This window comes from Acartia tonsa, chromosome 4 (assembly GCF_053477335.1).
Source record: "Acartia tonsa isolate MP-2025a chromosome 4, ASM5347733v1, whole genome shotgun sequence".
In the NCBI taxonomy this organism is placed as follows: Eukaryota; Metazoa; Arthropoda; class Copepoda; order Calanoida; family Acartiidae; genus Acartia; species Acartia tonsa.
Window position 1 is genome coordinate 1,432,451 of NC_137263.1, and position 17,701 is coordinate 1,450,151.

At 35.2% G+C, this 17,701-nt stretch overlaps 2 protein-coding genes and 1 non-coding gene across 3 annotated transcripts; all 3 read left to right on the forward strand.

Moving 5' to 3' along the window:
• The first annotated feature begins 965 nt into the window (after nt 1-965).
• On the forward strand, nt 966-10,478 carry LOC145318136 (uncharacterized). The gene is made up of 5 exons (XM_080159484.1): nt 966-1,230; nt 1,711-1,810; nt 2,495-2,535; nt 9,852-9,944; nt 10,456-10,478. Exons 1-5 carry the CDS (start codon nt 1,020-1,022, stop codon nt 10,476-10,478), a joined length of 468 nt encoding a protein of 155 aa, XP_080015610.1. The 5' UTR covers nt 966-1,019.
• TRNAT-UGU (transfer RNA threonine (anticodon UGU)) lies at nt 4,168-4,239 on the forward strand. The gene has a single exon. It is a non-coding gene; the product is annotated as a tRNA-Thr (tRNA).
• On the forward strand, nt 10,370-14,798 carry LOC145318137 (uncharacterized). The gene is made up of 7 exons (XM_080159486.1): nt 10,370-10,765; nt 11,236-11,455; nt 11,996-12,060; nt 12,703-12,759; nt 13,284-13,345; nt 13,763-13,955; nt 14,719-14,798. The coding sequence occupies exons 1-7, from the start codon at nt 10,762-10,764 to the stop codon at nt 14,796-14,798; spliced, it is 681 nt and encodes a 226-aa protein (XP_080015612.1). The 5' UTR covers nt 10,370-10,761.
• The last annotated feature ends 2,903 nt before the right edge of the window (nt 14,799-17,701 follow it).

Genomic DNA, 17,701 nt, shown 5'->3' on the forward strand with positions numbered 1-17,701 from the left:
TGTAACTCATTGACTGGTCAGTTCGTTTATCCAGTAGGAGGGGGTGGATGGGAAGTATTATTATTCTAGAACATGAAAATCTGGTGTAACATCCAAGTAATAATATATACAATAAGGTTCTATTCCTCGCCATGCAACTTGAATCATACTTTGTATCCCTGTTCCCAAGTAGTATTAGGTTTAGATAACAGACAACAAACCCTTTGATTGCACGACACTTAAGTCCTAAATGCATTTGTTGCACCTATTTATGGGCCAAGACATTCTTCTTAAGCTTACTATATTAATGTAATGCACTTGACAGAGCAGCAGAAAGTTATTTCAATAACATGCATGATATTTAGAACTTTCAGACAAGGGTTTTGTAATTAAAGGGTTTTTCGCATGAACAAGAGGGGGGGGGGGGAGTTTTGACACATTTGCGTAAACAGTGAGTATGGGCTTTATCTTTGGACTGAGAGGATAGGTTATAAAAGATAAAATCATTCTTATATGATGAATTTTCCCAAGTTTTAAGATTTTTTGGTTAGGCCTCCAAGTTCAGGAGCTGCATGCCTCCAGGTTGGAGCTGCAGGCCTCCAATTGGTCTCTGGACAGGTAAAAACAAAAATTGAATTTTTTTAAAGAGATATAGGTGAACTTATTAAGCAAAATATGCATCTTGATATATGTAAATAACATTTAGAAATATGAATTTTTTGTTATATAAAATGACCTCTAACTATTCAAAAAATTATTTTTTATTTTAATTTTTACCTGTCCAGAGACCACCTGGAGGCCTGCAGCTCCTGAACCTGGAGGCCAATCCAAAAAATCTTAAAACTTGGGAAAATTTATCATATAAAAATGATTTTATCCCTAATAACCTATCTTATCAGTCCAAAGAAAATGCCTATTCTCACTGTTTACGCAAATGTGTCAAAACTTCCCCCCTCTTTTTTTATAGCTAAAATATTCCTCCTAAAAGAAATTATGACCAAACCAACCATTCTGCTGTTAGTGAACAAGCTCCATCAAAAATGCGCAAATCAATTAATACAAAAAGCAGAAGCAAATCTTTCTATCATCCTCCTCCAGTTGACCACTCCCAGCATGCTGAGTCGTTGTCGAGGCGACAATCGATGAATTCGTCGAGAGCGTCAAGACGTCAGTCGTCGTTCCATGGCAAGATTAGAAAGAGTTTTTCCTCGTTTTTTAGAAAGTGTAAAAACCGGTTTTCCACCGGGACAGGTAAATCAACTTCGTATCCAATTATAGACAGCTTTCCGCGGATAATAAAATACTATGCAAGTTTAAAGTAGGCTTATATTAATTAGTATAGAATAGATCTGAAGAAAAAGTTTTAACGGTTTCGTGATTGCTTAGATTTTTTTTTTGCATGTTATCTCCATTTGTTTATTACTTTAAAACTCAACATCTGCTATATAACTCCCGTTGACCATTTGTCCATATATGCTTTTTTTGTGCTTCACTTCTTATGAATGTTGCAATCCTTGTTTAAACTTACCCGTTTGAAGATTTACAAACGCTTTACTAATGTCAAACATACATAAATAATTTTTTTTTTCACAAAAATAGTAGATCCCAGGACATTAAGCTGTTAAATACACAAGTCGCCAAAGGGGGTGGATGAATTATTATCACCCTCCCCAGAAATTATCTATCACAATTTCTAAAAAATGTACTAAACAAAAAACAAATAATTATCAGGCAGACACGCCGGCGAGTCGAGTAGCCCAGAAATAGAGTCTAATTCTTTTATATTTACCACTGGAGGAGAAGAGGACTGGGGAAATCAGGACAATAAAAGGTTCCAGGATTTTTACCTATCAATTACGATGAAGAGAACGTCACTCAAAAATCAGCCACATGACGTCATAAAAATGAGGGATTATCCATCTCTTTTTTAGGGTTTTCTTTCCCACTTCACCTCTCATCTCTCTCATTTTTATGACGTCACATGGATCATTTTTGACACAATTTGGGCTTTGTCGTTGGAGGTTTTTAACCTATCAATCACCTCATATGGGCGAGGCTGCTGTCCATGACACTCTAACTTAAGATCTAAAAACTAATTGGAGCCAAATTTATTCAAACACCTGGGGTATCGGGTTAAGAAACACCCAACAGACAACCAACTCTATGATTGCACGACCTTGGTTTGGAATGTAATGAGTTGCGCCTGTTTTGGGCCAAGGCATTCCATCTACCATCTATGTTAGTGAAACGTTCCAGACATAGCAGCAGTAGGAACCATTTGAATGTCATTAATTATGACACTATGTTAAGCCAAGATTCGAACTTATCACCTCCCCGACGATGCACTACGTTATGGAAAAAATACACCCCTGGTATCGAAACTTCTATAACATTCCAACTAATTAATGACCATTGACTATAGTCGGTCTATATAGAATTCCAAAGTACATTTGATTAGTTATCACCTAAACTTCTCAATGATTAAAACTTAAAAGAATATGATAAAAATTTTTAGTGGAGATTCCTCCGAGTCCTGGGAAAGAATGCTTATTGATCAGGAATCAAAATATTTCTTAACTCAATGGATATATGAAATAAGTGGTTATATTGACAGGGGAAATTTGACGTCAATTTAGCTTGATAATATTGTTCTCATTTATTGGTTAGTTCCTTCATCCAGTAGGAGAGGAGGGGATTGGGTAAAGGGCAGGGTTTGGAAGCCGCAGCCTCAGCCACCATCAGCCGCGCGGCTTACGAGAAGCCTCAAAATCAGCCGCGCGGCTTCCTCAGCCACCCAATAAGCCTCAGCCTTAGTCGCAGCCGCGCGGCTTAAAGAAAACATAAGCCACTGTAAGCCTCAGCCGCATTCAGCCACTGTAAGCCTCAGCCACTGTAAGCCTCAGCCACAAAACTCCAATTCAGCCACATTAAGCCTCAGCCGCACTAAGCCTCATTCAGCCAACGCCCCTCTAAGCCTCAGCCGCAATCAGCCGCGCGGCTTATAGTTGGGGAAGCCTCAGCCACACTCAGCCGCGCGGCTGTTAATAATTTGAAGCCGCAGCCGCACTCAGCCGCGCGGCTTCAAGAAAGCCTCGGCTGCAGCTGCAAAGTTATGATTATGCCGCAGCCGCGCGGCTTGATATTTGTAAGCCGCAGCCTCAGCCGCAGCTTAATTTTTTAAATTCAGCCGCAGCTTTGACACAGCCGCGCGGCTGAGATATTGTAAGCCCCAGCCGCAGCCGCAGGTGCTAAATTAGTACAAGCCTCAGCCCTCAATTCAGCCGCGGGGCTTAATTTTCATTTAATTTTGTCTGTCTGAAGCTTAAGATCTCAGCAACCACTGAACTGACAATGTTGTCCTTCTCAGGAATCCTTTTACTAAAGTAACAGGATGTCTGTGTATCTGTGTGTCTGTACCGAAGGATCTCTCTAACCGCTGAACCGATCGGGTTCTCCTTAACAGGGTAGCTTCTCATAGGTCCTGGGAAGGTTTATAACTATTTTTTTGGGGGTGGGACACCCCCAACCCCCAAAAAAATTAAACCCCCCCCCTCAAAAAAAAGAAAATTTTTTAAACTAAAATTAAAAATGAGGGGGGAGGCCCCCCCCCCTAAAAAAAAAAATTCCCCCCCCCCAAAAAATTTTTTTTTTACTTTTCTTTAAAAATTTAAAATAAGAAATTGGGTTATTAAATTTGACTCTCTCTCTTCCTCAAGTGCCCCCTAGAGGCCTCTAGGGGCGTAGCCGCTAGTTATATATATATTGACATTGGATGGTTTTGAGCTAATTTTGGGGTGGGGGTCAGACATTTCCATCGCCCAAAAATAATTTTTTTTAAATGTTATACTTTTAATTTTTTTTATATTCTTTTATAAAAATTTTATCTTAAGTTTTTTTTAAAATTACAACATAGAAACTACCATCTCGAACAACTACAAAAAGTTTGAACCTGTAATGTAAGAGCTCCAGTGGCGCAATCAGTTAGCGCACGGTTCTTCTACACTGTTATGCCGGGGTCATAAGTTCGAATTTCACCAGGAGCAATACGTTTTTGAACGTTGATACTTATGAATATTATTGAATACTATTTGCCTAATTTTATTGTTTTTAAAAGATACAAATTTTTCAGAATTTACTTAATATTCACTATGAATTTATATTATCTTAAATTTTTTTCTTGTACAAGTGGCCTATTTAGCTCAATGGTAGAGCACTCGTCTTGTAAACTAGGGACCGTGAGTTCAAACCTCACAGGGGGCAATCAATTTTTGTGATACTCAAGTTATATAGTAGCTTCTCTATTATTTTTCCGTTTAGGTACGCAATACTTGTTCTATATAATTAAGCTTCTCCTACTTAGATATTTCTTCAATTTTAAATGTATTTAATACTTTGTGGTTGATGAGAGACACTGAAAAAGTTATGCAAAAAAAAAGATTTATACATATTTCATTTTTCATAGTATTTTTAAATTAATGAAAATAATTAAATTAAGATTTGGGGAGGGGGGAGGGTGTGCGTGTGTGTTTATTTTGAACACAAATTATCCTAATATGTTTTCTAACAAAAAAAAATTTAAACAGCGATGTATTTTACTTTTTAAAGTTGGTTAAAAAAAGGTCTGTAAAATGCAATAAATTGTCCTGTATAATATGCAAAAAAATCTACATAATCTTTATGTACTCGATAGATTGAAATAGTTAAATGATTATCATCCGATTTTGATTATTTTACAAAGATGCTTACTAAAATTGATTTTATTTTCGAAACTGCAATTATTATAAAAAAAATGTTTCTTTATCTTTATCATTATGTTATACAGTTTCTGAATTTATAAGCAATACATGAATCGATATATTATTACTTTGATGTTGTCCATATTTTCATGTACTCTGATAAAGAAATAATCTCAGCTGGCTAAAATAACAATAACCCCATACACCCCCTTTAATCCATCTCTCCCCTCTTATGGGATATATAAATGAACTGGCCAATAAATGAGGTCCATAATTTTATTAACAAATTTTCTTTTTTTTAATATATCCACATATTCTATTATATAAAGTGGTAATGTGAAGCTTCTTATTGATCCAGGGAAAGTTTAAAATTTTTTTGGGGAAATGTATCTTTTCCCTCCCAAAAAAAGATGACCCTCAAATAAATTATTTTTGCTTCCCTTAAGTATTCCTAGAGGTTTTAGGGGCGCAGCCACTAGTATCCTTTAACCATTAACTCATTACATATTAAAACAAGTATGTACATAAGAGTTATACATATGAAATTTAGCACCCAATAATTTATTAAATTGTGATATTTAGACCTAAATTTTTCTTCAAAATTTCTGTCACCTTTGGTCTAGGGGTTAGTGTGGCAGTCGTGTGTTGGAAAGGTTCTTGGTTCAATTCCACCAAGAATTGAATGTGATTAAAGTTTTTATTCTGCTATGGACATTGGGACAATGGACAATAATTTTTGTTTCCTCTCATTTATATTTAGTTATTTTCCTCTCAAGTTGAAAAAAAATTTTAAAAGGAGGGTGGATATAATGTGTAAAAAAAGATTAGAGGAGATTTGTTCTAGGTAAACTTACTTTATTTGTAATATTATTTACTAAATTTTAATATAAAATTGCTTTACACCTATGTTCTAAGGGTTAGTGCACCATAATGTGTAAGAAAGGTTTTCTGTTCAATTCCACCAAGAATTACATATGATTATTTCTAAAACCTTGTATAAAGTATGGAGAGTTATTTTGTCTGTAGATTAAGAATTCGATAACTACTGAACTAATGAAAACTTTTTAAATTGCCTTTTCCAAGTTTTTGAATTTTTAAAAAAACTAAAATTAAAACTGGTGGGTGCTCAACCAAACTCCCCCCTATTTTCCCATAAAAAAATAATAAAAGTCACCCTTCATCCCCCCAAATTTTTTTTTCTTCTGGGATTCGAACCCGGATGATAGATGGTTCAAAGCTGTTACCGTACCAAAAAGCTATCAGAGCTCCAATATTTCAAAATGAAAATTTGTCTTATTTTTAGATCATTAAGTATTATGATGTCTGTTTGTTTGTCTGTCTATATGTTTGTACTACAGGATCTCGCTAACTACTAAACCGATATGGTGCTTCTATTCAGGGTAGTTTCTTATAGGTACTGGGAAGGTTTACAACTATTTTGGGGGAGGGTACCATCACACTACCAGAAAAAATTGCCTTAGAAAAAAAATTAAACATCACCCCAAAATTAAAAATGGGATTTACTTGCCCTGGCCCTCCCCACCCAATAAAAATAACCCTACCCCCAAAAAAATTATTTTAATTCAGTTCTTCTTTTTCCAGTACCTATTGTTTAGTATTTTTTTTAATAACTTCATAATTACATTGTCATTAAGATTATGTGACATAAAAAGTTAGTCATAAAAATTATACCCATGAATAATTGTAATAAAAAGCACTTTTGTAAAAAAAACATTTTTCATAAGAGGTAAGTTTTTATGACAAATACATTTATTGCAAGTGTACATATGATAAGCATTTTAAAGACGATTATTTTTAAGACAAATTTAACCTGCGTACTATGGCTCAACATGTAGCGCATCTGCTTGTCATCATGGAGGTAATAGGTTCGAATCTTGGCCAGACACTGCGTGAAAACTGAAGACGTTAAATGGTTCCTACTGCAGCTATGCCAGGTATGCAACATGTAAAGTTAGAGTATGAGGATTTCCTTGGCTCGTAAACAGGCGTAACTCATTACCATAGGACTTTCTGGCAGGAAGTTGGTTGCTGGATAGATGTCACTTAAATTGGAAAGAATTGGTTCCCCTTAACTATCCATAACTAGTCATAAAAATTATACCCATGAATAATTGTAATAAAAAGCACTTTTGTAAAAAAAACATTTTTCATAAGAGGTAAGTTTTTATGACAAATACATTTATTGCAAGTGTACATATGATAAGCATTTTAAAGACGATTATTTTTAAGACAAATTTAACCTGCGTACTATGGCTCAACAAGAAGCGCATCTGCTTGTCATCAGGGAGGCAATAGGTTCGAATCTTGGCCAGACACTGCGTTATAACTGAAGACATTAAATGGTTCCTACTGCTGCTATGGCAGGTGTGCAACATGTAAAGTTGGAGTAGGAGGATTTCCTTGGCTCATAAACAGGCGTAACTCATTACCATAAAACTTTCAGGCAGGTAGTTCAATAAAAAAAAGTTGGTTGCTGGATAGATGTCACTTAAACTAATACAGAAAAGGAAAGAATTGGTTCCCCAAGGTTCAACAAGTAGCGCATCTGCTTGTCATCAGGGATGTAATAGGTTCGAATCTCGCGCAGACACTGCGTTATAACTGAAGACATTAAATGGTTCCTAGGTGCTAGGTGTGCAACATGAACAGGCGCAAAGGAAAGATATAATTCCCCTTAGTTATCCAGGGTTGTTGGACCTTGAGTTAATGTCATAGAAACCCTCGACCGTGGCTCAACATGTAGCGCATCGGCTTGTCGTCTGGGAGTTGATAGGCTTTGTACTGCATCATAACTAAAGATGTTGAAATAAATTCCTACTGCTAAAAAACTTGTATAAAACTTTGGGTACCAGTATAAAACTTTGGGTATCAGAATAAATTTTTGTCTATTAGTATAAAACTTTGGGTACCAGTATAAAACTTTGGGTACCAGAATAAATTTTTGGCTATTAGTATAAAATTTTGGGTACCAGTATAAAACTTTGGGTACCAGTATAAAACTTTGGGTACCAATATAAAATTTGGGTACCAGTATAAAATTTTGGGTACTCATATAAAACTTAAGGTACCAGTATAAAACTTTGGGTACCAATATTAAAACAAAATTTTAGGTATTAGTATAAAATTTTGGGTACCAGTATAAAACTTTGGGTACCAGTATAAAACTTTGGGTACCAGTATAAAACTTTGGGTACCAGTATAAAATTTGGGTACCAGTATAAAATTTGGGTAACTGTATAAAACTTTGGGTACCAGTATAAAACTTTGGGTACCAGTATAAAATTTGGGTACCTGTATAAAACTTTGGGTACCAGTAAAAAACTTTGGGTACCAGTATAAATTTTTAGTACCAGTATAAAACTTTTGGTACCAGTTTAAAACTTTGGGTACCAGTATAAAACTTTGGGTACCAGTATAAAACTTTGGGTTCTAGTATAAAAACTTTGGGTACCAGTAAAAAACTTTGGGTACCAGTATAAATTTTTAGTACCAGTATAAAACTTTGGGTACCAGTTTAAAACTTTGGGTACCAGTATAAAACTTTGGGTACCAGTATAAAACTTTAGGTTCTAGTATAAAACTTTTGGTACAAGTAAAAAACTTTGGGTACCAGAATAAAATTTGAGTACTAGTCTAAAACTTTGGGTACCTGTATAAAAACTTTGGGTACCAGTATAAAACTTTGAGTACTAGTATAAAACTTTGGGTACTAGAATAAAACTTTGGATACCAGAATAAAATTTGAGTACTAGTATATAATTTTGGGTACTAGTATAAAACTTTGGGTACCAGTATAAAACTTTGGGTACCAGTATAAAATTTTGGGTACCAGTATAAAACTTTGGGTACCAGTATAAAACTTTGGGTACCAGAATAAAACTTTGGGTACCAGTATAAAACTTTGTGTACCAGTATAAAACTTTGGTTACCAGTAAAATTTGGGTACCAGTATAAAACTTTGGGTACCAGTATAAAATTTTGGGTACCAGTATAAAACTTTGGGTACCAGTATAAAACTTTGTGTACCAGTATAAAACTTTGGTTACCAGTAAAATTTGGGTACCAGTATAAAACTTTGGGTTCTAGTCTAAAACTTTGGGTACCATTATAAAACTTTGGGTACCAGACTAAAACTTTGGGTACCAGTATAAAACTTTGAGTACCAGTATAAAACTTTGGGTACTAGAATAAAACTTTGGGTACCAGAATAAAATTTGAGTACTAGTATATAATTTTGGGTACCAGTATAAAACTTTGGGTACTAGAATAAAACTTTGGGTACCAGAATAAACTTTGGGTACCAGTATAAAACTTTGGGTACCAGTATAAAATTTGGGTACTAATTCTGAATCAAACATTTGAAAAAATCCTGCTGTCCTCCCCCCTCTTCCCTCCACTCTTATTCTCACAACCCCTAACCACCCTCAACTCTCCAAAAAATGTCCTAGAATGCATTTAAAAAATCCAATTTAGCCGAAGCCTCAGCTGCAAAGCTTATTTTATAATCAGCCATAAGATCAGCCGCAAGGCTTAATATTGTATTCAGCCGCATTCAGCTGCGCGGCTGAATTTAATTCAGCCACAACCTCAGCCGCTCGGCTTTCAGTAAGCCGCAGCCTCAGAATCAGCCGCAAGGCTTAATTATGTTATCAGCCACTCTCAGCCTCACTCAGCCGCGCGGCTTAATTTTCCAATCAGCCACTGTAAGCCGCAGCCGCTATGAGCCGCGCGGCTTTCAGTAAGCCGCAGCCTCAGCCACTGTAAGCCTCAGCCACCCTCAGCCACTGTAAGCCTCAGCCGCTCGAAGCCTCAGCCACAAAATTCCAATTCAGCCACTGTAAGCCTCAGCCACCCCAATTCTTATTAAGCCTCAGCCGCATTCAGCCGCAGCCACTCTCAGCCGCACTAAGCCTCAGCCACTCTCAGCCTCAGCCACTTCCATAACTTTAAGCAGCCGCAGCCGCAAATTAGGATTCAGCCGCAGCCGCGCGGCTGATAGCGCGGCTTCCGAACCATGGTAAAGGGTGTGGATGGGGGTATCATTATTTTAGCCACAGGAGATTGAGTTTAAAAACCAATAAAAAATATAAAACTTAACATTTTGAATCCTACTTAAGAATGTGGAAGACTTGGATAGTTTCTTCAAGAGTGGTGGGCACGCAACGAATGCAAATGCCACCTCCACACCAATTTTCGTGCATCAACATAGTATTTTTACAAATGTATCCTATTATACCAAGTAGTAAGTTTTTTTTATGTCTGCAGCTTAAGATTTCAATGACTACTGAGTTCTCATTTTTTGGAAGCGTCTTAAAGGTCCCTTTGTGGATTTAAGCTATTTTATTTTTCTATCTAAGTTTGGTTTCAGGCTATTTTCCTACTTTCTTCACTCCTTCTAATACAGCTTCTAGATGCTAGGAGCGCAGACGCTAGTTATCTCATATATTCATAACTTAATCCCTATATAAAAAGCAACAGGATTCCTGTCTGTCTGTTGCAAAGAATCTTGCTGACTGCTGAACCTATATCATATGGTTTACCTTTACAATGTAGCTTTCTTTTTTTTCTCAATAGGGTGGTAGAAAATAGTCTAAATCCATACCTATGTTGAGCTGTCTAAAAAAAAGTGTTGTAAATAATGATTTCGAAAGTTTTATAAACACATTCTCTCTTTAAAAAAATTGTTCTTATTAACTAACCAACGATGATTTTAATCTAGGTACGAAACGGGAGTTTTGTTAAACATAATTGTGCTTAAACATAAATTTATCGTCCATTATCTTATCCCTTTAAATCTCTGATGGGGATCGAATTAACGGATAATTAACATTATTATACAACTTTAAAGACTAGTGTAATAAACAGCCCAATGTCCCCTGCCTCCCTGGGATCGGATATTTATAGAGTAATTTGGTTTTAAAACAAAGATAGGAGTCTGAAATTTGTGTAAAACTACTTTGTTGAAAAAGATCTTGATGCTTCTGATGCTCCTTACAACGATGTCGCTGATCACACAAACAATATTATGGGTATTAGACATAATCAATACATCAACTTTTAACAAGCAAATTAGGGTTTGCATCTTAGAATGCCTATAGTGGTACTTGAAGTTAGGGGGGGGGGGGATAAGTCGATACAATCTTAATTTTAGTTTTAAAAAGAAAAATATAAAATGAAATTGTGGGGGCGGTTAATATTCTTTTAGGGACGATTTCGCTTTGGAGGATGTTGGTACCCTTCCCCAATATAGTTATAAATTCCCAGGTCTTATGAGAAGCTACATTGTAAAGGAGAACCATAGCGGTTAGCGAGATACTTCGGAACTGACAGACAATTACAGATCCTGTTACTGTATTATAGGGATGGTCATAATTTCAACTAATAATAGTAATTTAACAAATGGATATTTTGTGTATCATTATTGGGATTCTTTAATTTATCGGCCATTGTCTTATCCCTTTAGATCCCTTTAAATATAGTGACTAGGTCTAATTAATAGGAATAGATGATCAAATGTTCAAGGACATGTTCAACACTAAACATGTTCCTGTGTTCAACACACAGCAACATGTTTCAATGTTCAACACACAACAACATGGTCTAATGTCTAAAACACAAAATGTTCCTATGTTCAATACTCAAAATGTTCCAATGTTTAACACTCAAAGAAATGTTCCAATGTTCAACACACGACAAAACCAAATGTACATGCAGCCGGCTAGGAACATAATATATTGATACTTGATGACCTTTAGGGGGCTCTGTGTCGCTTCGGGTTCTAAACATTTTACCATTAACCCGTAAGGGTGGGATTTTCCTTCGATTTAAGTAATCATCTAGAGAATCAAGAGCATCATCCAAGTCTAATGGGATGCGATACTCTAACACCCACGGATTTTAGGTTAAGTAACATCCATTAGACAACCAACTCTTTGATTGCACGACCTATGCCTGAGAAGTCCTAACTGCATGGTAGTGAGTTGCGCCGGTTTATGGGCCAAGACATTCCCCATACTCTTAATATTTATGTCACGCATCTGACATAGCAGCAATAGGAACTATTTTTAACGTCTTTAGTTATAAAGCGGTGTTGGCCCGAGATTCGAACCTATCACCTCCCTGGCGACGAGCGCGGATGCGCTACGTGTTGAGCCAAGATATCTGGCTTACCTTGAAAAATGCTACACCTCTGATAATTGTAGTGTAACTGTAAAGCGTCTATTCGCCCGATAGACAACCAATCAATATATAAAACGTATTAGAAATATTGAAGAAAAATATTTTGACTTAAACAATGCTTTTGATTATGCTTCAGAGTGCAAAGGTAAAATATTGATTTATAATTTTGAAGATTTTCAAATTCCTTTTCTACCATATCAGGGATCTAAAGGGATAGGATAGTGGCCGATAAATTGATGTACATTCTCATTGATGTTACACAAAATTACCCCTTCTTTAAATTACAATTAGTGGTAGAAAAGTTTGCACACTCAACTTAATCAACCAACCAATGAAAATTAATTATAAATATTTTTTTGAGTTTACGAATAAGATCTCTGGGTTATAAAACTTTGGGTACCAGTGCAGTGTAATTTACAGTTCAATATCCCCATCCCTTCTGTCATTAATATTTCACCTAATTTTAACTGAATTTTTTCCAGGGAGGTAGGGTACATTAGTCTGTTTATTACAGTAGTCCCCAAAGTTTTGTAGTAACATTTTCGTATTCGTTAACTTAACAACTTTGGGGACTTTTATTCAATTATGATTTTTTGGGTGTCTAAAAGTTTCAACCCCTATATGTAATCTATAGACGGGATGATTTGTGTATAATTCTTGGGTAAGTACATCAATTTATTACCCATTGTCTTATCACTTTAGATACCTGGATTCATTCTCTGCCATATTTTTAAACATAACAGAAATTGATTGTCTATTTTATAGATCTTATTGAGCATATTTTCAGAATGTGATGAGGAAACTCTTGTCCAACGAATTCTACAACAAGCTCTAAACATCAAAGGTAGTGTCTTAGCACTTTGTTTATTAGTCAGTGCTCAAATCAAATAGCCCCACTTTTTGGGGATTTTAAACATTCTACCTACTGATTTATCTTCCATTCGCAGAATATATTTCTTAAAATTATAGTCAATCTTGCGAACTATTGTGACGACATAATAGAATAACGTTTACAATTCACCTCCTTTACCCTATCCCCTTCTACTGGATGAACGAACTGACCTGAAAATGAGGTCTATATTTAAGTCAAAGTTTCCCCTGTCAATATATCCACATTTACTACATCCATTTCGACCATACACTATCAATTTAAGCATAAAAATAAAAATATTTTGTGGGAGGGGAAATATTATTCTAGTGTTGATTATTCTTAGGGGTTTGGATCTACCATCTCACAAAATAGTTTTGCATCTTTTAGGCCCTATTAAGAGAACCATATCAGTTCAGCAGTTTCGAGATCCTTTGCTACAGACAGATTCTCTGACAGACAGAATCTAATCCATCCTGTTACTCTATATTATTATTTAGAGATGAAGAAAAGCATGCAGGGTCTTGAGCAGAATATTCACCAAGAATTTCAGAGTCTACAGGTCAAGTTTTTAGGCGGTTTCCGGAATATTGCATATAGAAAATATATTATTTATGCTTATTTTAGGTTAGGTTTTGTTAGGTAAAGTGATGTTAACCCAAATAAGTAGGGCTTATACCGTATACCTGGGTAGTAAGTAACCTTTTAAACCCCATCCCCCTTGGCTTGCTTGCCTATGTCCCAGTTAAGTATCTACCAAATAAGTAAAACTATCTTAGGAGACAGATAGGTACACCTATATCATTTTATCATTTCATAGCATCGAATAACAGACAATTTTCCATGAATATTTAAATAAAAATCATACAATTAATACTAGTTTTGTTAACCCGGACATCCGGCACATCAGTTTTAATCTTATAATTTTAATATCCGTGGAAAGCTGTCTTTAATACAATGTGATTTATTTATTATACAGGATAAATTTGAGCAGTTACATCTTGTGCGCCAATCTATGAAGAAGAAGGAGAAGGCAGACACAAGAAAAGAGAAGGAGGGGAAGGGGGATACTGGAAAAGTGAAGGGGGGAGAAAGGGGAACAGAAAAGGATAAGGATTTGCGAAGTTGTCAAGCTAAAGGACTTTGGATACAAGTTCAACAGATTATTTCAGGTTAGAAATATACATAGATAGATTCAAAACTACTATAATATAATTTTTAAATGAGTAGATATAATATTAAAAATGTAAAAATAGCTAAACAGACAGATAGATAATCGGACATATAAATATTTTACAACGGATAAAAGTTTCTGATTCTACTCCTCAATTCCTTATCCGTTTCAAATATCTCGTTCCTAGCCTGAGAAAATCTCCAAAAATTGGCCAATTCTCAAATAACCCTTAAAGTAGTGGATTTTCAGTCATTTCTACGGCTAGGAACTAGATATTTTGAAACGGACAAAAGATCCTGATTCTTCTCCTCAAGGAGAACCATGAAGCTTCTGATGCAATGAATTTTTTACCCCATTAGGGGAGCCTAATAATTTCAAAGTGAAATTGCTGAGCATATTATTACTTGTCCAAAAAGGGTTCTAATTTTCACATTTTTAAGTGTTTTTTTACCAAAAGGCATAATAAATGCAACTGCACTACTTGAATTTAAAAAAAAAATCGGGAAAAAATCCCCTAATGTAGACAGCTGGATAGATAGATAAATATATTCTTTATTTAGACGTTGATAACAGACGAACAGCTAGCGAAGCAACTCTACTAAACCTACTAATAGATAGATATATAGATAGATAGATAATTGACAAATATATTCTTTATTTAGACCTTGATGATAGACGAACAGCGAGCGAAGCAACTCTACTAAGCATAATAGATAGAGATATAGATAGATAGATAATTGACAAATATATTCTTTATTTAGACGTTGATAATAGACGAACAGCAAGCGAAGCAACTCTACTAAACTTAACTTATTTGATAGACATTCAGATAGATAGATAGCGAGACATTCAGATAGATAGATTGATAATAGACAAATATATTCTTTATTTAGACCTTGATAATAGACGAACAGCGAGCGAATCTACTCTACTAAACTTAACTTATTTGATAGACATACAGATAGATAGATAGCGAGACATTTAGATAGATAGATTGATAATAGACAAATATATTCTTTATTTAGACGTTGATAACAGACGAACAGCCAACGAAGCAACTCTACTAAGCCTACTAATAGATAGAGATATAGATAGATAGATAGCGAGACATACATATAGATAGATAGATAATTGACAAATATATTCTTTATTTAGACGTTGATAATAGACGAACAGCTAGCGAAGCAACTCTACTAAACTTAACTTATTTGATAGACATTCAGATAGATAGATAGCGAGACATACAGATAGATAGATAGATAATTGACAAATATATTCTTTATTAAGACGTTGATAATAGACGAACAACTAGCGAATCTACTCTACTAAACCTAACTTATTTGATAGACATACAGATAGATAGATAGATAATTGACAAATATATTCTTTATTAAGACGTTGATAATAGACGAACAGCGAGCGAAGCTACTCTACTAAACTTAACTTATTTGATAGACATACAGATAGATAGATAGCGAGACATACAGATAGATAGATAGATAAACAATAGACAAATATATTCTTTATTTAGACGTTGATAACAGACGAACAGCCAGCGAAGCAACTTTACTAAGCCTACTAATAGATAGATATATAGATAGATAGATAATTGACAAATATATTCTTTATTTATACGTTGATAATAGATGAACAGCTAGCGAAGCAACTCTACTAAGTCTACTAATAGATAGATATATAGATAGATAGATAATTGACAAATATATTCTTTATTTAGACGTTGATAACAGACGAACAGCTAGCAAAGCTACTCTACTAAGCCTAACTTAATAGATAGATAGATAGATAGAGATAGACAAATATATTTTTTTATTTAGACGTTGATAATAGACGGACAGCGAGCGAAGCAACTCTACTAAGCCTAACCCCTGCTTCATCAATTTGTTTTATTGGAGAGCCAGGTTATTATATATTTAAACTAGCGGATACGCCTCTAGATGCCGCCTCAAGGGGGAAGATTAGTCGACCTTTCACCCCTCTTCTTAAGAGGTGTGGTACACTGTTCAAAAATAAGGTGGGGGGGGGGGGGGAAGTTCTGACACATTTGCGTAAACCTGGTGTATAGGCTTTATCTTTGGACTGAGAAGATAGGTTATCAGGGATAAAATCATTCTTATATGATGAATTTCCCCCAGATTTAAGATTTTTTGGATAGGCCTCCAGGTTCCGGAGCTCCAGGCCTCCAGGTGGTCTCTGTACAGGTAAAAATTAAAAATAAGATTTTTTTTTGAAGAGTTAGAGGTTAACTTATAAAACAAAATATGCTTCTTTTTGATTGTTATTCTCATATTTGAAGAAAAAACATACATATTTTGTCTCATAAGCTGACATCTCACTCTTAAACAAATTTTTTTTTTTTTCATTTTTACCTGTACAGAGACCACCTGGAGGCCTGGACTTCCGTAACCTGGAGGCCTATCCAAAAAATCTTAAATCTGGAGGAAATTCATCATATAAGAATGATTTTATCCCTAATAACCTATCCTCTCAGTCCAAAGATAAAGCCTATACACCAGGTTTACGCAAATGTGTCAGAACTTCCCCCCCCCCCCCTTATAAAACTTCTTTGTAAAGGAAAACCATATCGGTAAAGCCGTTAGCAAGATTTAAAGCTACACAAAGACATGATATCCATCTACATCTTGTTCTTAGAAATTATCGAGGGGTTGATTTCTTTACAATTTTTTTGATCATTAAAACAATATTTGGGGGTGGGGGATCATTTTCTCTTGGGGTCATTCCTACGAGAAGATGGGTTTACCCTTCGCCTTCGCTGGGCTTATTTGAAACTTTTCTTGGACTTTATACATATACAAACATCCCGGTACCTTGTCTTGGTCGGTAGCCGAGTGTAACCCTCAGTGAAAACGTCATATTATAACTTTAGAAATTCAGTTAGATGTCTAAACCACTATCTGAAAAGACAACCCATCTTTTGGATTTATTTTAAAATAAGGCAGGTTCAAAATTAAGGCTTATGATAGAATTGTCGATGAATTAAACTGTTTAATTTAGAAAATAGAAACAAAGAAGATTCAAGAGGACAGCCTAATGAAGAACCCAAAATCATTATCAACAAAAGGAATGTATTGTAAATATAACATTGAGCTGAGCTGAATCTTTAAATCATTTTGGTGGTGCGCCAAATCGGGGTTCGTCGAATTTCAGCCAATCACAGCGCGGCATATCATATAATGCTGTGCTCTCATTGGTGGAAAGTTGGCTCACCCCGATCTGGCGTTCCACCAAAATGATTTAAAGATTCAGCGTTGGACAATTAATGTCGGTTTGACTATATCGTAGCATTTGATATAAATATACCATGAAAGAAACAATCGATTTATAATTACTTGGATGTTGCACCCAATTTTTATGTACTCTAATAAACAGGGTGACCACTATGTAAGTTATGTTCAATATGTTCATATTGAACACCACTTTTAGGTTTTTTGGTACGTTTTTGTTCGTTATTGATTTTTGTGTACAATATGAACATTTCAGCATACGTTATTGTACGTTTTTCTGTAATGTATGAATAGTATTAGTAATCATTAATGTATTTTTATTTAATAAAAACTACAAAAAAATTCGCCGCGCTTCGCGCGCCATTTTACCAATTTATCCTGGGATTTATGACGTCATAATGAAGCTTCCATTAAATAAAAAAACTCAACTCAATCAAGCATTTCAGTAAATATAAAAAAAATTCCTCTAAACCAATTACAA

Excerpts from the sequence above, each read along its gene's own strand:
- LOC145318136 (XM_080159484.1), top strand. The coding sequence starts at position 1,020 with ATGCGCAAATCAATTAATACAAAAAGCAGAAGCAAATCTTTCTATCAT. Across the intron at positions 1,231-1,710 it reads CCGGTTTTCCACCGGGACAG|GCAGACACGCCGGCGAGTCG; the intron begins GTAAATCAACTT and ends AATAATTATCAG. Across the intron at positions 2,536-9,851 it reads GGAAAGAATGCTTATTGATC|AGAATGTGGAAGACTTGGAT; the intron begins AGGAATCAAAAT and ends GAATCCTACTTA.
- LOC145318137 (XM_080159486.1), top strand. Across the intron at positions 12,061-12,702 it reads TTATGCTTCAGAGTGCAAAG|AATGTGATGAGGAAACTCTT; the intron begins GTAAAATATTGA and ends GCATATTTTCAG. Across the intron at positions 13,346-13,762 it reads AAGAATTTCAGAGTCTACAG|GATAAATTTGAGCAGTTACA; the intron begins GTCAAGTTTTTA and ends TTTATTATACAG.